Raw genomic sequence first — 26,815 nt, forward strand, 5'->3', positions numbered from 1 at the left:
TTTTAATACAAAGTTGACATTATTCAAAATGTCTTTGTTATGACAAGTTGACATTAACCAAGAAATCATTACTGATATAAATTTGTTATAAAAGTATTACTGATTGCACTTTAAAAATTAGGTAACTTTTTGTTATTAAAGGTAAAGTTTAAACTGTCTTATTCACCCCCCTTCAAATAAAGAGTTACCAGAGACACATATTTCTTTTGTTTGTTTGTTTTTCTTTTGTACTTTGCTCAAAAAATGCTTTCATTACATCACAACTTTAAACTGTTTAGACATTAAAGAGAGGTAAAATTGTCTATCTCAAGATTCTTTTAGTTCTACATCGGGACTAAATCTCAACATTTATTTCACCTTTAAAAATAACCACATTTATTTTCTGTTAAAATAGTTTAATTTCTTAGCTTATTTGTATAGGGACAACCAAACAACTGCACCTGATAATTTTAGCTAATTTGGAATATTATAGAGGCATGCTTTTAGTTAAATAAATTGCATGAATAATATTACAAAACATTTAAGATGCAAATACAAAACAGAGTAAAACATAACTCTCATTAAGAACGGTAAAATACAAATTGCATAACACCACAACATCCTGTTCCACCAAACTGAATTAAAAACAGAGGCAATTATTCTTGAAGACTGTGCTCTTTCCAAAACAACTGAGTAAGTTTTAGTCTTAAATAATGTCAGAGTTCAGTAATTGTCTGCAGGTAAAATGTTTTACTTGTTTAAGCAAAACAGTACCAGTTTCACTCTTCCAGAATAGTCTCGTCTTAAAGCCTGTTAGGTAGTTTAATGGATGATTTTTTATTTAAAACAAACAGTGTGTTCGAATTGCATCACAGGTAGATTGTAAATCATCATCTTACATCATCATTGTATTATGAATAAAAAATTTACTGCATACAATCTTCAATTTAGAGTCATTGGAGCTTATTCAGTCTACATAACTGGGTAATAATGTTCAGTCATACTTTATATTGCAGATAACGCTAAGAAAACGTGACAACATAAGAACTGCTTTGAACTCAGAGTTAACTTCTTAACAACATCACTGGGGCATGCTGCCAAGCAAAAATCCCCCTCGTCACAGAAAGTTTAATTATTGAGGTTGCTGACCTGGACCTAGAGGCCAACTTGTTAGAAAGATAAGCACTCGCTCCTTTGTCTTTTGAAGAAACATAGCACTGCTTTATTCTGCTGACGTTGATTTTGTTTAAAAAGTTAATGATATTTATGGAGATGGATCCTTAGCTCTAAAGCATAGATTTGTTCCACAGCAACCTAATTTAAATCTAACTCAACCTCTGCCCTGCCCAACAAACAGGAGCAGGTCCCTGGGCAAAGATGGGTGCCAGCTCTGCTTGCCTGGAGTGAACACACATCAAATCCTGTGTCCTGGATGATGGTGGCCAGACGACCTGAGTCTTTACAACTTTTAACAGACATATGAAAAGCTCATAGTGGAGCTGGAAATAGACACAATTCCAAATGGACAAATGGGACTTCGCTGGGTATTAGTTATGCCAGAAAATTTTAAAACATCAACAGTAAGAGAACCGTGGTCTACTTATCAAGGTAGGCGGCATTTTTTCCACAAACGTTTTCGATTTGATCACTGTGACTGAAAAATGTGACATAATTAAATTAAATTGTATAAATTAATTTCCATTTACTTCAGATAATGAGCTTAGTCTTAAATAATTATCACAATTTGTTATGCAATGCCCTGGCTTGAGATAATTGTGTTATGCAAAAATTCTCAGAAAACTTTAACATCTGAATACTGAGCAATTTTAAAGTGTCCAAGGTTCTTTCATATTAATCAACCAACTTTTTTGCTGAGATACATCCAATGTGTCATATGTCGTTTTCTTTCCTGCAGGATATGAAATCAGACTAAAAATATAAGGTTTTTGTTTGTTAAGTGATAGAATATTGAGAATATGCATCCATTCATTTATAATTTATGTCATATTCCCCTTACAAAGTTGCTGTGCAACTTCAAAGTCAAAAGTTTGCATACTAAAATTACAAAATCTTCAAATAACTCAGAAAAGCACTGATGATTACATCATGACTTAGTAAACTTCCTCTAGGGTGATAAAAACAATACTTTGAAATTAAATGGAGGAACAGCTGTGGAAGAAGGAACTGAAGTGAAAATAGAAACAAAGCAGAACTAATAGAAAAGACTAATGAACACTAATAACAAAAAAAACCAAAAACAAATCCTATCACTTTGATGATAGTTTGATACATCTAAATGCAATAACTGTTGTAGAAAATATGACAAAATAAGGTAGTTTGAGATGTTGAAAATCCATTAGGCTCCTAAATATAATGAAAAGCCATTGGTCACTGATTATTAACAATAAATTAAAATACTATTGAGATCTACGTCTTAATTCTGTCATTATAAATATTAAATAATCTGATGTTGATTAAATGTCTATCAAGTTTTAAAACTACTAAATATCAGCTTTCAACTCATCTGTACAATGACATAAATTTTTGTCTTATTTACTTCAGGAAATGGGTGACACTCATAACAAATGAAACTCAGTTTCAGAGAATGCTCTGAATTCGGATACTAAACTATTACTACATAGTGCAACTCTCCTGACAGAGCAAAGCAGAGGAATGTCGTAACTGCAATTGGTGATTGGGAAATTCAATAATTTAATAATTCAGGAAAAGCTAGCAGATGCTGATGTGGCAATCTGCTAGCTATCTGCTGCAATCTGGAGCTTTTAAAACTGAACCCGAGGCAAAGGAAACCCCTCGTATAAAAGAAAAAGTTATGAAGTTTACACTGTACAGAGCTGATGTAAATAACAACAAACATAAAAATAAAACCTAAACCTAAGAGAACAACAAAGTACAAGTATCTAATGAAATCTAAAGAACACAGTGGAATCAATAATTGTAAGTTAAAAAAAAAACCAAAAAGCTGAATGTAAATACTTATGATTTCAATTAAAACTCCATTTGGAAATATGTTGAGAATTTTGAACAACAGATTGTGAAAAAATCTTTCTGTTGTAGCTCTAGAAGTTTTCATTTATTAGCATGTGTTTCTGCATGCCAAGCCCACGTTATTTGGCTACAACATTTTATGTAGCACTGTAGTATTGGGGTGTATTCTGCATTTATAAACTCAGACACAGGAATCTAATTCTTTCAGTCACTTTCCAAAGCTTATGGCCATAGATGAGGGTAGGATCATAGATCGATCGCTAAATTGGGAGCTTCACCTTTTGGCTCAGGCAAAGCTCTTCACATATTTATTAAATAATAATCAGTTGGCTTACAGCATAATGATCAAAAAGCTAAAATGGATTTTTTTTTTATTTTTATGATTGACCTACAACTCAAAACTACCAGCTGAAACATGATGCTCATCGTGCTGAATTATAAGGAGAAGCAGTTTCTCACCTGAAGGTTGCCTTTTATGCTGTCCAGTTCCTTTGATGTCTTTGAGAGCTGATGCAAGATGCTGCTTCGTTCACTGAAGACTTCTTTTAGCTTCTTCTCCAAACCATCGTAGCTTTGTCTATCGAGAGGAGAGAGATTTCACGATTTAATGTTTGCCATGAGCTGAGGAAATTCAATCATCAGAGAGCTCTTGAGAGATAGACGTGTTTCAACATGCAGTGAAACACTTACTTTTCAAATAAAAGAACACCAGAGAGAGAGAAACTAATATCTCTCGAGCAAAAAAGTATTGAATTATATTTTGTTTTATATTTTCTGGAGCTTGAATTCAAAATTCAAAATTAACTGTAAAGTAAAAATCACTGGGTCATTGAACAATTAGCTGTCACACTGCAACATTTTACAGAATTATTTCAAAAACTGGAACATTGTGTAGTGATCTGCACTAAAATGTTTTGTGCAAAAACATGTTTAACAAAAACCATCGAGAGTAACTAAGCATGTTTATTTAGCGATATCTAACCACCAAGCTTATGATAATCCTAAATGCTTTAATAGAAAGCAGCTTTACTTCCTTTCATGGTTGTTTGACCTAAAAAGGAGTTGCTTAATTTTTAAACACTCAGAATACCAGAGTCTAAAGCTCAGACTCTGGAAGCATCTTCTAGTGATCAAAGCTGCTGTGGCAATGTTCCCTATGTCGTATGGTATCCCAGTGTTTTGAAAAAAAAACACACAAAAAGTTATGTTGCTCAAAAAGTTACAAACAAAAGAGATTTTGTGAAAGTTAAGTTCTGTCATTTTTTTGAAACGTGCCAAATGTCATGCACTCCTGCTCTAAATAGTGCATGTATACTAAGAATAAGAGGGTGAACTTCACAGTGTTTTGCTTCATCACAGTCAGGCAGTTTTCTGTGTTGTCACCATCTATTTTAATTTCTTTTATGTTGAATTACCATCTGACAATTTAAGGAGAAAACATCAGTGGTTTAAGAGTGTCCTAATTGGTTAGATATTTTTCACTGAATTATTCAGATTGAGTGACTGTTGTTTCAGAATACTGACATGAGTAAGCTATCTGCATAATTTAATGTGAGGTTAAGTGATGTTAGAATTGTGTGATTGCTGTGATATTTAACTTGGAGTTCCATTGTTTCCGTTTCAGTGATGCACATGTGTATCATTCATGCCATCTGAGAGATGTGGCACTTTTGTAATATAATCTTTCAACATTTTCAAAAGAATCTGCGGTAGGTCAGCTGTGTTGTGATGGAATTGAGCAGGACACATGGATAAATGCATATTAAGGTAATGTAGAAGTGTGATATTCCTGTGGTATGGTGTCTTTCAATGCAATTGAAACTAGAAGAAAGTAGAGAGAATTAAAAGGTTACATTCTAATGTCTAGAGAAAGCTGAAAGAAGATTGAAAAGAAACTAAATAATCTGTTTACTCCCTGAAATCAACCAAATATCTGATTCATCTGAGCTTTATATAGCTTAATAAACACAAATGGATAACAACTTTTTTAAATGGGACGTGTAGGATGTGATTACCTGAATGACAAAAAACTGTACTGGCATTAAGACATAAATGTAATCCCACAAAAATTAACAGATTTGACTAAACTGATTCCAATGGTTAATGGATGCATTTTTGAAATTTTAATCCACGACTCTCTTCTAACTCTTCAAAATATGAAAAAAACCAGAACATGTCATTCAAGTAAGGCAGATGTGTGTCGATCTAGAAAAATGTGCACAACGGCAACAAAATGTGACTATAATTTCAAAAATAACACTGCCTAAGGACATTTATCTAACAGGGAGTAATTATGTTTATTTTACAGGTTTTTCCATACTTTTACCAGGAATACCAAAATTGTCAAATGTCCTGAAAAAGAAACTGAGTTTCATCATGTCTTTGAAATAATTGAATAGAACTTTATTTGTTGTTTTTTGTTGTTTGTTTTTGGTTTTTGGTCTATCTATAACTAATTAGTCTGGTTTTATTCATCTTCTCCACTCAGGATAATTATTTGCCTTGATTTCTGTGTATGGTATATTTCAGCAACATGGCAGTTCAAAGTTCTATCTTAGCGTCAAAAGGGTATGAAGTATACTGTCAGCTTGAATAAATTCAAGCAAAATATCAGTTATATCAGTTCCTATTACTTATTTCTGCTTACTTCCTCTTTTTTTAAACTCATTCTTGTGAACCAGAATTTGCCTGAGCTTCCTTCTCCGGTGAATAAAAATAGAAAACAAAAATGCTTGTGGATGGAGCTTATAGCGCCACTGAATCTGAAACATTATTCTGAATCCATGGCTTCAGTTCAATTCTGGGCTTTCTTCCAAAAACCCTCCGCACCCCGTGTCATAGATCCCAGCAGCAGATCATACACAATAACACATAAATCACTAACAGAAAAGCAACACCTGGGAAATAAATAAATAACACAACGTACTAAATTCCACACTTGACTTGCTACCATATGGCATTGGCGGGAAATTTATTACAGGTTCATGCAACGAGGGAAGATAGGGTGAGGGAATCCTCCCAGTCTGCCGTATTATTCATTACCCGATGGAATTGGCCCTGGGGTATCCGTGAAATGAATAAGGCCTGTAATTTGAGCCTCACTGACACAGAAACATGTATATCAGAAGGACTTAAGTATTTTTTATTTCAGCGGCCCAATTCACTGTAAATTCCTCATTAGTGAAAACAAATGGTAACAGCTGGATAATTGTACAAAAGAATTCAGTACTCTAGCATGCTCTGTCTAAACAAAGCCTACGCTTGTTTGAGTCAGCGATGTTGATGACAGCTGAAAGGCCTGACACGAAAAAGCTTCTGATCAGAAATGGCTCCACCAGGCAAAAGTCCATAAAGCAGCAGTGATGAGATAATGAAATCCTCTTTTTTTGGAGCTGTGCGAATGGATCCCTGCCTGTCATAATGAAACTCATCAAACTCCAAAGATTAAAAGGGGGGTATCATTTAAAAAAGCAGATTACAGAGGACAAATATTTCCTTTCCCTTCGAGTCATAGCAGATTTCAGAAAAATGTTTTCCTGCATACCCTGTAGTGGAACTAGAAATGCTGATGACATTTGAAGCACAACAGAAAATTAAAGTTGATTTGCAGACAATTAGGAAAGGCAAGTCTTAGTTTTAAATAGAAAAAAATGTTTAAGATACACTGACCTGTAAATACCTGTAACTGTACTTTTATCACAGTTAAGGATGCCAGACATTACTTGAATTTCAATGGGCTGCCTTAGACTAGATATTTATTTGAAACACTCTACAGCGTCTTGCATGCTATAATTGAAAACGTTCTCTATAGTAAAATATGTTTCTATGATGACTTTCATAGATTTGGGTCATCAATCTTTGTGCAGACCAAGCGCTAGTCTGGCATTTGCGTGTCTTATTGAGGCTTTAAATATTGTCACCTTCTGAAAATAATGGCCAGAGTCATTTTTTTGTCACCTGTGGTTTTGGAGAAAAAAAAAATATTAAAAAAATAACATCACAGGTTTGCCAAAAGTTGATTTGGGTCTAAAATTCAATTTTGGCAAAACATAAATAAAAAATAAAAATAGGGCATTATTTCGGGAAGTTGTCATAACCTCCCTATACACAGACTTTTGGGCTTCCTTGAATCCTATTTCACTTCACCTACTTCAAATGACATGATAGGCAGATGGCGTTTTGGTTCTTTGTTTTTAAAATTACTCAGTTGTCATCCCAATTTTGCCTTCAATATGACTAAATTTAGAATCTCTATGCAATTCAACATTACGCTCAAAGGCATTAAAAGGTAAACTTGACCTGGGCTGTTGGAGAAGTAATGTATCTAACAGTTCAGGACTTGGATATGCCTGGTTTTAACAAAGCTGCAAGCTAAAGGCTCAGGTGGCAACATGTTGGATGTGGTACAGGTAAGTGCACAAATTAAATAGCCTTTGGAATAACAAGAACAGTAACTCTAAAGCAGGGTGTCTGGTGTCAACCAACTTTTAGATGTTTTGTTTTTCTTTTGTTTCAAATATATTTCCCAGGTTTAGAAAGATAAGCTTTTCAATCCACTTCCATCATAAAAAATGAAAACAAGTCTGTTTTACAAAATATCTCGACATGTTTGGACAGAGCTTTTAGTCTAGTCTCTGCATGCGTCCATCAAAACTTTCAAGGACACACTGCATAATGGACTCATGGTTAGCTGCATTCATATAATCAGGATAAATCTTTACATCTAATGTCCATATTGCCTCATTATTTTTACATTTTGCTTGGAAGAGAGTGGGGCTGGGAAATTATTCCCTTGCCTGTTTTGAGACTGTATTGGCTATTGACTTTAAATTATGCAGTGACATTGAAGATATTCCCCACCACAGACTGCTTAGCAATTAGCTGCAGTAAACATGAGAAGCTCAGTGTGTCAGCAGGTTGAGTAACCCAATGCCTTCCGCTCCACAACATAAGCATAGCTATTTCTGGAAAATTTACAAGAGACGGACAACATTTTAGACAAGGACAAATTAAAGGATTCCCTGGGGCTCAGTGCCTTTGGAGGCCTCTCCACTATGAGACCTGTCACTTTAATACCCACCAACAGCCTCGTCTGAGCTCTATCAATCACGCATTTCAAATGTCAGCTGTGCACATAATTCAGTGAACACACAGACAGCAAGCTGCTATCTTTTAGGCATAACCAGATGTTTTTTTTGGACACAAAGTAGCTTTCCAGACGGAGATATTTGAATATTTCCCAGCAGCTTACAGCCTATGAAAAAGAAAGCCTCACTTTCTAATTGAGTCAGACTACCTTGAAAACATGAACACAGTGAACCAAAAAATTATAATCCAACGCAAAGTAACTTTCCACACTGAAATATTTGTGTATTTCCCAAAACTGTACAGCCTGCAAAAAATGTATAATTTCATAACTCAGAGTACCATATAAATATAAGCATTTAGAACTTAAAAGGTTTCCATCAACACAAAGTAACTTTCCAGACTGAGAAAATTTTATATTTTCCAGCAACTTCCTGAATATGGTAATCTGATTAAATAAATCTGACAATTGTTTCCAAAGCTTGAACTATCAAATGAAAACTCAAACACTGGCTGTGTTGCCAAGGAGAATATTCAAACTTAACGTAACATAGTTCAGATTATAAGATCGACAGTAAATATCTAAAGTTTTTGAAGGCAGAATCCTCACAAATTCAACTGATCTTAAAACAACTTTATTTACTATCCAGCGGATTCTGGGCAGCCAATGGTACTGTACTTCCAATTTCAGGCTGGATTAATTATGCTGTTGAAACTGGGCAAATAAATACTTTTAATAAGGAGGGCTGCCCAAGGCCTGTCAGCAAATTAATATATTCTTCTAGCAGAGCATGACCACCATAGAGCATCTAAAACAAAAGTCAGTCATGTTTACCAACTGCTGTATAAACAAGGCAGACAGCAGGGAATATTAATTGCATGCATGTCAGGGGATGTCTGACACTAAATCTGCCTTAATTGTTTAGTCAGGGGAAATGATGAAACAACTGGTGATGAGGAAGCCAATTTTGTTTGGTTAATAAAGGTCAGTGCAGTTTAGAGACCTTGAATGTCTCAGTATGTCAGGATATTAGTTTTAGATGTTCACTAGATTTTTTTTCTTCTTTTTTGTAGTTTTATATTATTCACAAAAGGCAGGCAGACCTTAAAATATTTACTGTAACATTTCTCCACAAATAGCTTCTGTTTTACTAACTTGCGATAAATATTGTGAATGTGCGCAGTTTGCAATAACTGTTTTTTGTCACTTCAGCACAGTGAAAATTTTCACTTTGATGGGAAGTCGCTTTTTCATGATGATCTTTTCTGCCATTTCTGAAGATCCTACGTTAAAACAATTTAAACAGACTCTACAATAATAAAAGCTGGGTTGCTTTGTAAATAAGTGCAGAATAATTTCAATTTACATATTTATTTATATATTTATGGCTCAAACTGATAAAATTTAGCTAAACCAAACCAGTTTTACACATAGGCAATTACTGGAGATATTGTTAATCTTACCTGTTTTCTGTTTTCTTACCTGTATTTCCAACAACATATTGTACATTTTCATAACAGCCACCATTAAACAGTCTACATTTATCAAGTCAATATAGAATAAAACTAGTGAAAGAAAGTTTAAAAAATGTACAAGATCCTTTTAATTTTTATCCCCGGAATTGACTTCCTCTTTAGTCATTTTTTTAAGTCATGTAATTTTCAACCATGAGAAATTTAGAGCATTGAAAAAGAAATACTTAGCATATTAGATGAATAATTAAATGATTACTCGCAGGCTTTTTAATGCATAAGTAGGAGACACTTTCTGTGCCTCTGTTTATTGCACCCTACCTCTCGGCATATAGCTACTAAGAAATAATCACTACTTTTAGGTAAGAACCTCATGAAAAAGGAGGGAACATTTTCAATGCTGAAACTCCCATCTCCCTTTACTCGCATTTACACAAAAACCGCAAAAAGTATAAACATTCAGCTGGTAAGAAGAAAAATGTCTCATCGTACCAACAAAAAATAAAAAGCTAAGCTTATACGACCTTGAGTTTGACTGGATTTGGTCATTTTCTATCTCAGTCTTAACAATTCGTTTGATCCACTTTGGTCACTATATTGTCAATAATTTTCACTGTGACATGAAATGATCTTGATGATGCTAATGTTTCTATTGGACATTTTGGAGTAGATTCTCACACTGAAAACAATAACCACACGTGAGGAAAACCTAAATGTTGAAATTGCAGCTGATACCACAGTGAGACTCATTCATTGGAATGATGATCTACAGCGAGGAAGTCACATAGCTGCAGGGCTGGTGCAGAGGCAGTGATGTGGACAGAACAAATGAGAGGATCATCAACTTCTCAAGGTCCTGACCTGAGAACACACCCCTCAGCATCAGCATCAGTACTGTGCAGTAGGGAGTATAGACACCATTACAATCCTGGGAGAGATCTCTAAACCTCACCTGGTCAAAGAACATCATAGTGATTGTGAAAACAGCCCCACAATTCCAGAGGAAACTCTAACCTATCAGGCCCTACCAGCATCCTCTCAGCGTTCTACAGAGCTGTGGTTGAGAATGTGTTGACAAACTCTATCTCAAAGTGGGAATCCAGCTGCATTATGGCAGACAAGGGTCCTGCAGAAGATATACAGAGGAGTGGAGAAAGTCATTGGAGTGTCTCTATCGTCTGTCCAGCATCTGTTGCAGAGTTGCTGCAGGAAAAGTGTCTGTCAGAGACCCAACCTGAACTGCTGCAAACAGCATCACACGTCCATATAAAACTGCTGAACTGTAATGTTGAGATTAACTTATTTGCATCAATATAAGTGAATATATAAGTGAATATATATTTATATATATTTATCCTCCTGACTACCAGTAGTTCACTTTTGTCCTCTGTAGAGGACATTTCTCAACTTGAATATCTCCCACCCCCTGCATTCTACTGAATTAATTCCTTTTGGTATCTGGAGAGGATATTTAGGGCTTTTCAATTATACCACATGTGAAGGGGTGGGACTTTTGTACGTACCTTTTTCTAATTCATAAAAATGGCATTTATCAGTAATAACACATTTTATGTGAAGAGACAAAGTAAGTGCATAAAACATTTTATTACCTTAAAGGCTGTAGGATAAAAAAAAAGGTGATTGGACAATATTTTTTTTTCCTGGTAGTCAGGAGGATATATCAAAAATACAAGTGGAAAGGCAGAGCAGCAGTAAACAAATGCAATTTTGGGGTATAAATCAAGATGCATCAGTGTTCAGGTTTTTGAATCAATAAAATTTGTTCCATTTGATAATATATTCCACACTTTTATTTAGAGACTTGATCCCACCCAACTATTAGATTTATGTGGATTAATTCTTGTGAGATAGTATCATGTTTGATGTATCATGTATTTTCCCATCTATGTTTCTAAAATAAATCTGATCATTGCAATTGTTGAGACACGTGTCATATTATCCAAAGACCAGAGATGCACAACCGAAATGAACAGCTTTCAGCCACACGCTGTTAGAAAGCAAAACTGCAGATAGGATTATGCACTTTGCATTATTGGATCTATGCTGTTTTTTTTTTACTTTGGATAAATATTCAATTAATTTTCATCTTTCTGAGAGAAACTTTTTAACTTTGGGGTTTGCTATTAGATGTGCAAGGAAATTATTTTATATCTGGTCTTTTTTTCTTGATTTTTGATAATGTTTCTAGTATCATTTTTTATCTACAGAGAATTATATTGCTTTATTGAAATTATACATTTGCAGTTTTCCACAGGGGTGGGTGGACTTATTCTTGGTTCTAGTGGCTTTATCCCCAACTAAGAACTACTACCACGCAAATGGCTTTAAAAGCATCCAAAGAACATCTAACAACTGCAACCTTCAATTAAAGGTAGAATTTGAGTGCATCTAATGCACTTTCATCCATTCGTGGTTTTCAAAGCAGATATTGCAGCATCTATAATTGTTGTGCTATTATGAAGCTAGATAGGCATTTTTTACTCTAAAATGGCACACTGGCAGACTTCAACGCTCAGTATCTTGAGTAACAGAGTGTTTTTGTGGGCGAGTTTAACTTTTTTTTTTCTTATGTTTTGACAATGTCTAATCAAGCTTTCATTCTAGTGCTCTTGATCAATTCACCAACAAACAACATGACAAAGAAAACATCCAGATATTCGGAGAACTAAAATGCTATGTTTGTCTTATTTTTCAGGCTTTTTGCATTAATAATTGCCTTGTGTGTAAATTAGATCTTGAAGCACTATGACCATAAATATAGCATATTCTTGAAGAAAAGGTAAATGTCTTCTTCTGTTTAAGTCACCACAAACAATAATTTTGTAAAGTTGCAGGTATCATGCTCTTTACAGTAGAATACTACATGTAACTGATTTATGTCATAGTAATAAAGAAGCGCAAAACAACAAAAGATCCATCCATCCATTTTCTTACACCCTTATCCCATCAGGGTCGGGAGGGTTGCTGGTGCCTATCTCCAGCTGTCAACGGGCGAGAGGCGGGGTACACCCTGGCCAGAACTCCACTCCACCGCAGATAACAAAAGATCATTAGAGAAAAATAGTAGAAAGAAACAGCTCTTAAGCAGTTGTGCTTAACAGTACTAAGATCCAATATGCTACCCATTCTGCAAATATTCTACCATCCTATTTCCCTGGAATATCAACTGACCAATTCTGGACTGCAGCTTCTGTTTGAAATAACTTTTTCTTCCATGAAAATTTATACAGGCACTTTAGAACTGTAGCACATCACAGGCCATGTTTATGATGCATAAGAAACTAAAAAGGGAAGACATGCAATTATTTATCCAGTTATGAAAAACTATTATTTGTGGCACAGTTACACCAATAAAGAGGAAATGCTAATATTTAGAATTTAGAACATCTGTTTATCTATCTACACAATTACTCCACAATGCATTCCTATGGGCTGTGGGAAGAGCAACGAGAGCAGTTTATGTAAACTCCACCCAAAAAAAGGCCAGGCCAGGCCAGACTGCAATAAGAACCCAGAACTGAGTTAGTGTGAGGAAAAAGCTCAATGCCCTGCACAACAGTGCTACAATCTTATTAGATTCATTTTTGTAAAGTGGACGCCCATCACAAACAAAAATAAATTGTTGTGCTTGACAAAATAACTAAAGGATTAAAGTGACTGTCTAAACCTTTAATCCGTGAACACTCAACTGCTGTTAAAAGTGGATTTTTTTCACAGATTTCTATTTTCCTCAGGAATGATCACAGTTGCTTGGTAAAATTGTTTCTGAAATGTAACTGTCAACACAAAGACACTCAATTTATTATCTATGGGACATGCATATCGTCACCTTCCTAAAATTAAGGCCAAAGTCATTTTTTGCTAAAACTGACTCTGGTGCTAGTAAGCCTGAGTTATCTGTCTAACTCCAAAACTTAACACCATTAGAGAGGAGGTGAATGGCTGAACTTGCTCTTGCTCTGCAGCTCCTCCCCCACAGCGGAACCTGCTGTGAATGCACAGACTAGTGAGCATGGCCACCGACGACAACAGTTTGTTGCTCCATTAGTTTATGCATCCATGATTGACAGTGCCAAGATCCTCCTTCTGACTCTGATTGGTTGTTTCTGATTGAGAGTGGTGTTTTTCTAAAGATGGCTATAGAGTCACTGGGAAGAGGTAGAGGAGCTCGATATTTTCACTGATGACCTGTATTATGTTATACTGTCAGGACATAGTGACAGTTTTAAGAAATATTTTTAAAAGACAGTTTTATAAAAGCTACCCTGTTTTTAACAGTACATATGTGCACATATATATTGAGATTAATTTATACGGATTAAATCATGCATGTCTTCCCTTTTTAGTTTCTTATGTATCATAAACATGGCCTGTGATGTGCTACAGTTCTACAATGCCTCAAACCTCCTAGCACAGATTACTTCAACGGTGTCCAATCACTTTCTCAAGTATTTATTAATGAGGTGAATACTAAATGAAGTCATGTGCTTGTGACCATATTTAGTAATAATATTTAGCTCACGCATAGTAGTTACAAATTTAAAGTGCAAGAACTCAGTTTTGGCATCAGAACTCAATAACAAAGAACTACGTAGTTTAACTTAATCTTTACTAAAACATGATAATCTTCAGGGGAGTATAAGATCCAACAGCTTGTTGTCTTTTGGCTCACCTTTGAATGAAATTTGGTAAAAGTTCAAAAAAATGGTTATTATACAATGATTTGTACAAATCAAACAAACAAAAATGTTTGTCTCACAAGCAGAAAATGACACAAATACAAATGGAAGTCAATGAAATATTTGACATGTAAATATAATAAACAGCTCTTGTCTCATAAAATGGCCCTCACCAGACTGCCATTCCTTTTTTCTTCTCATCTGACCAGTAGCTATTAAATTGGAAACTGGCAACAAACCGGCATTTGAAACTGATTCACATCAAGGGCAATCAGCGAAGCCTCTTCTCGACTTCTAAGTGTCACTCACAGAAAACACAAGAGGATGAGTTAAGCCAGGCAAAAGAAAAGGGAGGGCTAGTGTGTGAGGTGGAGAATTTAAAATTGTCTGACGGATGTGACTTGATTACTGGTTAACTATCCTGCTGGTGCACCACTCTGGTCTGGGGGAGAAACCTGCTGGTAGCTGGATTATCAATTTGGAGAAGGCAAGACTATTAGAATGTTGTTTCACTTCAGGCAGACTGACAATAATGGGGCCACTGCCTTTCTCTCCACTTGAAGTTGTCTTTCCGGTTGTTATTTGCCTCAGTGTTTTGCAACCTAACAAAAAATAAATGTTCATGTCACACATAATAACAAATTTGTCTTCTTCTGGTGTGCTGTAGCACCTGCGCCTGCCATGTTTCAATTTTTGCACGAATCTGCCCACCATTATAAGAGCGGACACAAAACACCCCTCAACTTAAGTGCATTGGTAAAATGGCTAAGTTTGAAATTCATCATTTTGTAGAAACAACCAGCAGGTAAGTGAGAGCTATGTAGATTCTCTTATAGCCTCTTCAACATATAGACTACTCTTTGTAAAATCATGTAAATATAATATCCATCAAGGCTCAAATGTCAAGAAACATGGCCCTAATTCAACATGCATTTACAAAACAACACTAATTTTTCTCATGGATACAGCCTGCGTTCAGGCTGAAATTTAGTTCAACAAGTTGTGGATAAGTCAGATATGATCAGGGTTATTCACCAGTTGACAAAAATGGTATGAAACCTAAACTCAAGATGGCTGCAATATAAACCCTAGGATTTCTTTGCTGTGTTGTTAAAAGTTCTGTCCCTTCAAAACAAATCTGTCATGTTCCAAAGTTCACTGTGTAATTTTATTAAGCACATGTTGGGCCAACTCAATAGATTATTAAACATCCCAAAAGAAGGAACAAGACAAAAACTATAAAAATTCTAATAACTAATAGTAGTTTTTTTTTTGACGTATTTTACTGATTCTTTTTTCTTTTTCAGATTTCACACAACATTCTATGCAGAAGGATGCTAGAAAAACGTTTGTCACACTATGTAACAGTATGTAAAAAAAAAAAGCTCAAAAAGTCTGGCAGCCCTCCTTAATGAATATTAATGTAAATTGACTGAGGTATGTAATGACACAAACAATGTATTCAGTTTAGATTAAAAGTCAATATGTCTGTTTTATTTCTTAAAAAGTGCTTACCACTTGGAAACGTTGTCTTCGTAATAATCAAAATCTGACAACACATATATCTCCCATTTCTGTCACTAGTGTTCCCTTTTACTTATTTGTAATAAATCAGGTTTTCAAACACCCACAATTAAATCACCATTGTATCTGATCCATTTTTATTAAAAGAGCTCAGCTAGAAAGTTGTGTTCTCCAACACCCTAAACAATAGTGTAAGTTAAATGTTTCTATTTCTAATTTATAAAATATTACATTAAGATGACTGTTTAAAAGTTATGGAAAGCATTATTCATTATCATATTATTCTGATAGATATTTGTTTGAGGATGCTCTCTCTCTGTTCTTACTAATCTTGAGGCCAAGAATCAACCTACACAAAACTTGGAGGGGAACAATTTACAACACTAGTACAAGCAGTAAACAGCTATTCATGTGGCGTCAGCAAAGGCTTTTACAAATATCACTTAATTACCTGCTGAGGCAGTTCATAATTGTTGAAGAGTCAACTTTTTAATTTCTCACAAGACACTATGTTGTCTGAAACATTTCCATTTATGATTACATAAAACCATCCATCCATCCATTTTCTTGCACCCTTGTCCCTTTATGGGGTCGGGAGGGTTGCTGGTGCCTATCTCCAGCTAACGTTTCGGGCGAGAGGCGGGGTACACCCCAGACAGGTTGCCAGTCTGTCGCAGGGCAACACAGAGACACACAGGACACACAACCATGCACACACACACTCACACCTAGGGGCAATTTGGAGAGGCCAATTAACCTGACAGTCATGTTTTTGGACTGTGGGAGGAAGCCGGAGTACCCGGAGAAAACCCACACATGCACAGGGAGAACATGCAAACTCCATGCAGAAAGACAGGGGCCGGGAATCGAACCCAGAACCTTCTTGCTGCAAGGCAACAGCTCTACCAACTGTGCAGCCCGATTACATAAAACCACATCATGCAATTGCTTTTTGATAGGTAATAGAAAATCATTGGAAAAGCACTATATAAAGAATGCCTCAGGAGATCTAGTCTGACAGTGCATACGGAATTGGAAGTTTTATAAAACCTAAATGTTGTGAGTTATATTTATCTTCATAAATTTAAGGATAACTGAACAGGTTTTGAAATACATACATAGGAAGATGTGCTGTAGATTCATTTCTGCAGCTCTTGCATTTTTGTACATAAAAAAATAAAAAGTGTACAGAAGGAGATTAATAAGATCCTTGTCTAAGGAAACCCAACATTTTCATACTAAACTTTGCTTACAGTGTTATTAGAAGTTCATCAGGTGAGAGAAAAACATTGTGTGTCACAATGATTAACTTATTTTAATTTATCCTTGTTTTCCCCCAACAATATTTTTTGCTTTTTTGTTGTTTTATTTCACTTTAATGCAAAGCAGTTTAAAGTGCCTTGTTGCTGTTTTTTTTTCTTGAAATTACAGTAATGCTCAGACACTTTGTTTTTAATATCAAATAAAAAATAATCAAGAAGTGAAAGAAAGATCAACCAAGATATTAGAAGTAGAAGACTGGTATCTGTACTATACAAGTATAATCACAAACAATTGCTGCCAAGATTTGTGACCTCAATAATGTTGAACATAATGTTTAAAACCTATTCTGTGGTTTATCAAAAAGATTTGAATTCAGCTCTATGTCATGACCCCTGCATCTCTGCAGTGTGCGGAGTGAATACAAAAAGATGTTTCAAGTACAGGATGAACAAGATGACAGATGGCAGCATGCTGATATGGTTTCTGGAAGAAAAAAGCCACAGAAGATCAGGATGTTATGTTCATTTTCAAACATAAATGTTTTCAGCTACCAGAGGCTTGTGCACCCTTCTGCAAAGTCAAGATTACCAAATGATTTTTAATCTTGAAATTGATAAATCACCAAGCTAAACATGGTACATATCTTTACACATCACAGGGACAAGGCAATGATCCTCTCTTTATTCTGCATGAGTTGCATATCAAATTTGTAATTACACTTATTAGCATTTTAAGTACAAATGCAATCCTAATCTGGAGCCCATTTACATTCCTTTCACTGAACTGTGCCACATTTGACTGTACTGAAAGGGATATTATCTCTGGTGCTACAAATAAATCCAATCTGAAGAAGGACTGAAGTGAGCCAAGGTTAATAGAGGTCCTCACCCCTAGTTGATCAAAATAAATGTGGGCAGCTGTGGTCTTTCACAAGAGTGACAAAAAAAAGCATTTTGAAATTAGATTCTTCTTCCTCCACTCTTCCTGAGATAAATGTCCTGTTACCATAAAGTATTTGATGGATTCCTCCATATAACAGTGTAATCAATATTTGTTCTAATAGCTACAAGAGCAAAGTGTTAACAACCTCATACTGGATCAGGTATATTTACAGTAACAAAAATATAAAGGGAAATTAGTTGTTTTTTAATTGGCAACTTTTAGGTAAAGAGAGCAAATATAAAACCAAAGATTGCATAAAAGCCTGCCTTTTAAAGGATGAGTATTACCTACGTTTTATAGCACAATTAAGTAACTATGTTAACTTCAGTTGTTATAAAAATGCCATATCAAAAATAACCTAAAGGAAATTTTTATTCATCGTCTTTAAATTGGGCTTCTGTCTCTTTAAAAACTCCTGCTCTTTCTGGAACTTTGCCTTTAGAAAGTCATCACAACATCGCTGCCTTATTAACTTTTAAATATGTTTTCACCAGCATTGCACTGTAGCTTTTATACCACAGTGAAACTCATTCTAACTCATTATAAAAAAGTAGTTTTTATAATGAGTTCAGCTGAGACGTAAGCTCGAAATCATGGAAACTGAAGCTCCAAGGAGGAGTTGCATCTCGAAGCGGTGCTAGGTCAACCCAAGTGTTTTGCACAGCTCAGTGGCTGCCAAGAAGAAAGAAATCAAGCCGACACTCCAAGTATGATTTTGATTAGGAATTAATATTATAACATGATGTAAAACTAAAAAAAGTCCAACTTTAAAGTATGCAAGTATGTATGTGATACTCATTACTTGTAATTTCAGTTCCACCTAGTTTATAATTATATTTTTTGTTTCTTGTTAAATATGTTTAACTCCTTAAGATGCTTAAGTTAGATTTTCTTCTTTTAATAAACAAACTGTTTATTACTGTTTTATTATTAATGTTGTTACTGTTACCCACAAGAGCTGCAGCTACTTCAGGGTCATTTCTCCTTACCTTTGTATTGGTTAAGCTCAGCGTCTTTTGTACCAAGCTCTGTCAGCAAAACCGTCAATCACACCTTTGTTGTTATGCCCCAGGTACCCGGACTCACAGGATTTACCACTTGTTAACATGCTTAATAGCTGAATTCTCTTTCAACTTGACCCTGTCTCGAAGAACACCTGCGCAATGAAAAGACTGACACCTTTTTCTCTTTGCCTGCCTCTACTTTTTTTTTTTTTACTTTTTTACGTCCTTAACTTGTAGTAAAAGTGCACTTTTAAATGTATCGGAAAAGGTTTGGCTAGGGGCATTATTTCATGGTGGGACACTTTGAAGTAGGTTCATCATTCATTTCTTGAAATTTCCTTCAACAGAAATACTTGTCAAAAATATTAACAGAGTAAGGACTCGCAGCTATTTTGAATAGCAATGAGGTAAGATATATGCTTCATTTGCTCTAATCAGGCATAAAATGGGATTATAAAGATTTATTTCTAAATGGAAAGATCATGGTCACAGTGATTTGCAAATTTCGACTGAACCCACTCAATGAAGATCACTGCAGATTAGCGTTGTAATACCTACATGTTTTTATGCAGAAAATATCATCTATAGCCCTGTCAGTTCAGAATGCACATATACCAAACAGAGTTTAATACATAAACATATGCACAGTGATTATGTGCAACCAAGTGCTCAATGCAATGTTCTGTAGAAGCAACTTTAAAAAGGGACACCAAAACAAAACAGAGAGGATTCCCGGCTATCACTAATTTCTGCAATTTGAAGACACATTAGAGTAAGAAAAGGCTATATCTTTGAAGAGCAATATGGCAAACAAAGAGAAAAATATGCTAATGTCCAAATGGCTATCTGTAGCACCCAATGACCCTAAACGCCATACAGTAATAGGTAAGATGGCAAAATCTCTGTTGACAAAAGATGATTTTACCAACAGTTGTGCATATGTTGCATTCAGGTACAGCTAAAACAGTAGGTTACTGAAATATCAAAACAACATAAAAGTGTTTTAAACATGTTTAAATCTAAAATATGAACAAAAGCTTAATAAAAAATTTTTTTGAACGTTAACATTAACCATCCTCAAGTAGCTATAATGTTGTATAATCTGTATATTATACAAAGATAATGTATAATGTTAAATACATTATACATACTATATACTTTTTTTGTTTTAGAACTTTAGCAGTCTAATGTCTGAGTTTGGTGTAGATTACATACACTAATTAATATGATTTTTAAAAACTACCATATTTTCCGCACTCTGAGGTTCACCTAAAAACCTTCAATTCCCTCAAAAGTTGACAGTGCGCCTTATAATCCGGTGCGCCTTATATATGGACCAATATTGAGCCACAACAGGTCTAGCAACTACGGTAAGCAGCCACCGACTTCATTTTCCCCCATAGAAGAAGAAGTGCATGCTGGGATAGTTGTCAGAACGCTGCTTTGTTAATAAAGTTTGACTGACCTATCTACCTACCGACTGTCTAGAATCAGGTCGTCTGCAGGTCATTTAGCACCACGTTCTCCACAAACATGCTGTGCGCGAACGGAGAAGGGTGACCATCGTCTGGCCACGCCCCGGCCCAGTCACGAAAGGCTCTCCTCGTCGACCGGAGTCGGACTGTTTTGTTGACATTCAATTTAGTGCAGCTCCATCTAGAGGATGCATAACATAACTCTAGCCTCTCTATTCTATGCGCCTTATAAGGCTTTATATATGAAAAAAGTTTTAAAATAGGCCATTCTTTGAAGGTGCGCCTTATAATCCGGTGCGCCTTATAGTGTGGAAAATAAGGTATGTCTGTTCATATGCCGCTTGACATTTCACTCTTCATAATTTAGACACAAATATATAGAAAGAAAAAGTACAAGAAGAGAAAATACTGTATACATGCACTGTCATGGAAAAAAGTGGATGAGATGCAGCAACACATTTATTAACACCTTGCAAAGTAAAAACTAAATTCAGAGTCAAATGAGTCTGTCGAGTCTCTAACAAGTAGTTCATTCTGGTGGTCTTTTAGAGATTTTGGTCAGCAGATCTTGTGACAGCAAGCTGGCACTGTTTGTGGGTGTTTCCCAGCAAAGGGGAAAAATGACTGAGTTCATTGAACTATAGGTATGACGTTGTAGATTGTTATGCACCAAGGACATTGTGGAGCTCAGCACATGTGGTCTTGGGGTTGTGTTTGTTTTTAAGGAGTTGAATATTAATGCTATTACTTGTTTAATGTTACATATTTGTATTTAGTCAGCATTATTTTGTAGAAATTAGTCTTTATTTTGACAGAGTTTTTTGTACGGGTAAAAACTTACAAGAGGATGAATATATTTCATAGGCAATGAATATGTTTATTGCTCTCTGTTGCATTTATCAGCTTTTATAAATATAATTTATATCTGCAGGCTCATGAAAGAAATCTAGGTGAAATTGATTATCATCATTTAATAATAGATTAAATATGTGGTTGCTGTTCGATGTTCGAATAACTTTCCAATATTAATCAGGAATGCCGTCACAAAAAAGATTTTTAACACAAACTAAAAAAAATATTATTTTTCTGTATATTTTAACTGAGAAAAATAGTTAATAGTTACTTAAATTTAGTTTTTAAGTAACTCATCTGCCCTATTTAGCCGTTGCTTTTTATATTTTGTTCTTGTTAATTATTTCTTTATTTGTATTACACTTTGACCTACCCTGGTTTACATAGTGTTCATAAATGTAGCAAATTTATTTTGAAAAACACATTTGACATATCTTACATTTAATTTAGCATGCACAAAGATGTTGGAAGACATACTTGTTTTTCCCATCCGAACAATCCTAACAATGTTCATAATAGATCAAAAATAAAATAAAATTAGTCAGACATATTTTTGCATTATACTTTTTAACTAACTTTTCATATGTATAGGGAAGGAAGTCATCTTTATTTTTTACATCAATTTTCTTGGAGGTTTAGGTTACTTAAGAGCTTACAGTAGGTGGATAGGTGTTGCAGTTGCAATTACTGTTTGTGTGTGTGTGTGTGTGTGTGTGCGTGCGTGTGTGTGTGTGTGTGTGTGTGTGCGTGCGTGCGTGCGTGCGTGCGTGTGTGTGTGTGTGTGTGCGTGTGTGCGTGTGTGTGTGTGTGTGTGTGTGCAAACTGTGCTTAACTTCTTTAATTGTTTCCACATGCATATAAAACCCAGTTCTGCAGTTTCAGGGCAAATAAAATCTATGTCAAACTTGTGCAAAAATACTTCTAATTCAAGATATCTCTACATCCTAACTGATGACTATTTCTGAAATCCATGTACAAGTAATAAAGCAAAATGTGGGAAGGGGAAAAGAAAATATACCCATATTCCTGAAATACAGATTGATTGACAGCTCTGCTTTTCCTCCTAAGCCACTGGCATTTCTCCAACCAAAGCTTTAATGTTTCAATTTGTTTGATTCTTGTTTGCAGCTCAAGCTTTTACCTGGGGTTGTTGCTTGTCCTACTGCAAGAAGTACAAGATTGGCTTGGAGCAGTAACTTCAGTATGAGATGTACTATTGAGGGCAAATAAATTAGAATACTACATGAGTAAATAAAAAAAAATAAACGATTTGACTTTAAGGCTATCCAGTTATATAATCCAAAAAGACAAGACCCTTGAAGGATAATGATTAAAATAATAATAGACTTGATGAATAATGCACATAATTATCAGTGTAAATATGACAGTAGGCAGGACTTTGCAGATTCTAAAGGGGTCACAGGTAAGTCTGGGTTGAGTTTCTTTCTCTAAACTGTCTTAACAGATCAGCAGCTGAAAGTGTGAGCTGTGTACAACAGTGAAATCTCTTATTTAAATCTTGTCTAGGACCTTTACTGCTTGTCACACTATCTCCCATCTTTTTTTATACTATGAACTGTATAATAGAGCAGAAATGCCATTAAAATGATATTTGAGGGGGTACTTATCCAGAAATGCCACAGGGCTCTGAATATGCCCCTATGAGACCTGAAAAGTCTGCCTTGAAGATTTGCAAAGCATTACGTTGACATGGTTTAAGAAGGTAGGGTTCTACTTATCAAGATTAAGCATAACATAGAACATAATTTCTTACAGAAAGCAAGGTCGAGGAGCAACCATTTCTTTTATTTTCTTAACACTACGGGGTAGAAAGTATATTAAATGTGACTGTCATATTAGTTTGCACATCAGGAATGCAAAAAATAAAATAAAAAATAAAAATCAGTTCAAGTAAGTAAAATATTTTAACCCATCAAATGCATAGTATTTCCATTATAGTTCAACAAATTTCCAAAGTAACTTCAGAATATCTCTACACTGAGCAAAATTATGACTCGAATGTTGTAAATAATGTATTATTTATATTATAGATGTATTATAAATACTGTTCCAAAAGACCTGGCCTGTCAAGCATAAGTGTACTCAATTTCTGTTACCTGCTTTCCTTGTTCAAACCTGATAATCAACATCATAGTTAATTGGGGACAAAATCTACGTTCAGCTAATAATTACCTGATAGCATGTTTGTCTCATTTGAACCCAGTATGACATATTAACCTCACTTGCTTTGTTTTGTCATCTGGGCATGGATTAAAAATAGCTAGTCCTCTTGCACACATATGATAATTGCATGTGGAGAAAAAAACATGAGAGGAGAAGAGCTTTAGAAAATACTCAGTCATCCATCTAATAAAATGTCTCATAAACAGGTTCACAGCTCTTGTCTAATCCCAATAGATGTCCTTTCTTTTTATGGGAAAAATTCTTTTGTTTTTATGGGAAACAGTGTGCAAAAGGGAGCACTTATTTTGATTTAGAATCAGTTTTTAAAATACAAGTTGCAAAATCATGTTATAAAAACTGTAAAACTGGCATATACAGAATTTAAGCGATTCTATCTTGGTTTAATATCCAAGGATGATAGTGCCAAAGGACATTTTTGCTAGAATTATAGCATACTTGAACTATGTGTTCTGCAGGGAATAAACAGTGAAACAGAGTCCTGGGTTACTACACTTTAATTTGTATAGAAATTTATGTTAGGTAGATGCAATCTGTTAATTTTGTATTTATATTTTTTTTGCGGATGCTCAGGAAGCAGGTTTCACCTAGTAATAAAACAGAAGCAAACTATTTGATTAGTGTTGAAATTCCCAGTGTTCTTTGAAAGCAGCATGATTTCACTTTATCACAACGTTGTGTTGCTAGGCTGACAAATGGAGTGTATCAGTTCAGTGATTGATATGCCCACATCAAGACCCTGCTTGCTAACCCTGAGAGCAGTTGGCTGAAACAAAGTAAAACCAACCAATCATATCTTTCCTCTAAGTAGGTGGGCTTTCTAATCATAACTTCTATGACAAGTGTCATCTGCTATAGGGGCCACCAATCAGAGCTTAGCCTGTATGTTATTGTAGAATTGCTGGACTTCAGTTAGATACAACAGTGTGATGGCTGCCATGTTCAACAATCTTACAACAAGAAGGAGAAAGCTGATCAGTTTATTCTGCCATTGAAGGTAGAATAAATTTGGAAAATATATGGCTGAAAGACAAACCTTTGTTAAATAAATAAATAAATATGCAATGTGTCATTTGAACTCTAAAACTTGATTTTAAACTTGTTTGGTTGAATGCCTGCTGTGTTGATGGTTTCACTTCTTGGTGCATGTTGTGTCAGACCAAATTTGTTTTGGGGTTTAATTGCTTGAGAATTAAGACAAGGTGCACATGTTTGTTGTATGTTGGTATGTTGGACTAGTAAACTTGTATTTATACATTTAAAATGTTAGGCCTCTAATCCTCCCCTCCTGCACAAAGCATTTTCAAAGCCATTGCTCAGTGAGCTCAGTAACCAGAAGTGTAGCCTTGCCTTTCAATTCTAACCAGTTGTCATGCTAGGAAGGATCTGTTTTTTTTTCCCCAGCAAATAAACCTGAATTCAATGATGTTTAAACTCTACACATAAGTAGCCATGAAACCCTGTCTTGGTTGGGTTTTAGAGCTGGATGAGCAAAGCAGAAATGCTCCCATTTGTTATTTAGTTGCCACACTTTTGGAGCTCTGCCCAATTAAAATATCCCAAGCACAATTTAACAGCACTTGATAATATCTTGACAGTTGTATTAGTCACACTCATGGTAGAGATCAGCCTGTTATCAGTGCTTCATGCATGCTCACTGGACCTTGGTGGAAACCACTGCTTGGACAGATTCGGTTTGGATATTGAGTGCAATATCCATATTTCGTTACAAGAAATGTCAAGTTGTTCAATTTGGTCAAACTAAAAAATTACTTTTATTTACAAAGCAAAACCACTCTTTTATGCAATGAGACATGGTGGCCATAAATGAATAAATATAAAAAATAAATATACTGCTCAAAAAAATAAAGGGAACACTTAAACAACACAATATAACTCCAAGTAAATCAAACTTCTGTGAAATCACACTGTCCACTTAGGAAGCAACACTGATTGACCCGACGAGGGTCCCCGTTGTCAATCAGTGTTGCTTCCTAACTGGACAGTTTGATTTCACAGAAGTTTGATTTACTTGGAGTTATATTGTGTTGTTTAAGTGTTCCCTTTATTTTTTTTCAGCAGTGTACATAAAAAGTCAAGTCAACAATTCTGCATAAGCCTGTACAACTAGATAAAGAAACAAAAACATATAAGACATGACCTTCCAAACATGAACACAAGGCTGGTTGTCATACAAGAGGAAAATGAATAATAGCACTGACTTTCATTGCCATTGTTTAAACTGTCATTTTACTGTGGAGACCCATAATATGTGTGTCTACAGTGAATGGTAATAAATTTGACATATGCTTGATGAGCCCTATTTTTCCTCTCAAATTGGACAAATGGAGAAAGAATTGCATACTGGCCACATGAGACAATTTCATCACAGATAAGTCTTTAATGATGCCTCATCTGCATTTTTCAATTTATGGAGAGCCAAAAATAGATCACTGGCTGGGCTTTGTTAAAATGAGTCATGTTAAACGGAGAGCAGTGCAATATTCACATATCAAGTTTGCGTGTCTATTTTACCAGTAATTCATTTCTGTGATTTTTATTAAAACCATTGCTAATAAATGAAGATTACGATGATTAATGATGATTGCTTGTTCAGCTCACTAAATACCAGCTGGAGGGCTGGGTTTATTTACTCAGTTATTCTCTTTCATGGAGAAGAGAGAAATGTGTTCATTTTAGTTCAGAGAGCTAAAACAGAAAACACAATAATGAGTAATGGTTTTCTGAAAGGGTTATCAATCCTAAATCATTGGTGGAACAAAAATATGCTAAGCAACAGATATTTACTTCAGTTTTTAACTTTATAACTACTCAGTAACAGACTGCATGGATATATTCTACCAATGATCCCATATGCCAAAAATATTGCATTACGCAATGAAATTACAGCAAACAGAAAAATAAGGTAGAAAGTAAAACATAGCTGTCTGGTTTTTATCTTTGAAACAAATGTTGGCACGACTTCAAAAACCAAAATATTTCTAGAGTTTCACAAATCACTGCATTTCATTCAAACAGAAACATAGGCAATTCATGTTACAAGAAGGAGAATACGTTACTGATCACAGATGAAAATCATGTTATTTTGGTTACTCAGTCTGAGTTTATATCTGAATTATAATAAACAAATATGACACAGAGAATAGAAAAAAAGAATAGAAAAAAGACAATGTATTGTTTGAGTGAAGAATTAATTAGAAGCTGGACCATCTGTGAAAAAATTTAATCTTCTGTTATTGTGGTGTATTTCTGAATATTATTTTATTGCTTAAAAATTCAAAAGATT

At 35.0% G+C, this 26,815-nt stretch overlaps 1 protein-coding gene across 1 annotated transcript in view; it reads right to left on the reverse strand.

The window, feature by feature from the left end:
* Window positions 1-26,815, reverse strand: part of luzp2 (leucine zipper protein 2) — a 167,036-nt gene that overhangs the window by 87,066 nt on the left and 53,155 nt on the right. Inside the window, exon 2 of the mRNA XM_008405682.3 lies at window positions 3,448-3,565. Coding sequence (XP_008403904.2) covers window positions 3,448-3,565 — 118 coding nt within the window. The remainder of the gene's footprint in view (window positions 1-3,447; window positions 3,566-26,815) is intronic.

The sequence above is a fragment of the Poecilia reticulata genome, chromosome 3, assembly GCF_904066995.2.
Source record: "Poecilia reticulata chromosome 3, P_reticulata-male-v2, whole genome shotgun sequence".
In the NCBI taxonomy this organism is placed as follows: Eukaryota; Metazoa; Chordata; class Actinopteri; order Cyprinodontiformes; family Poeciliidae; genus Poecilia; species Poecilia reticulata.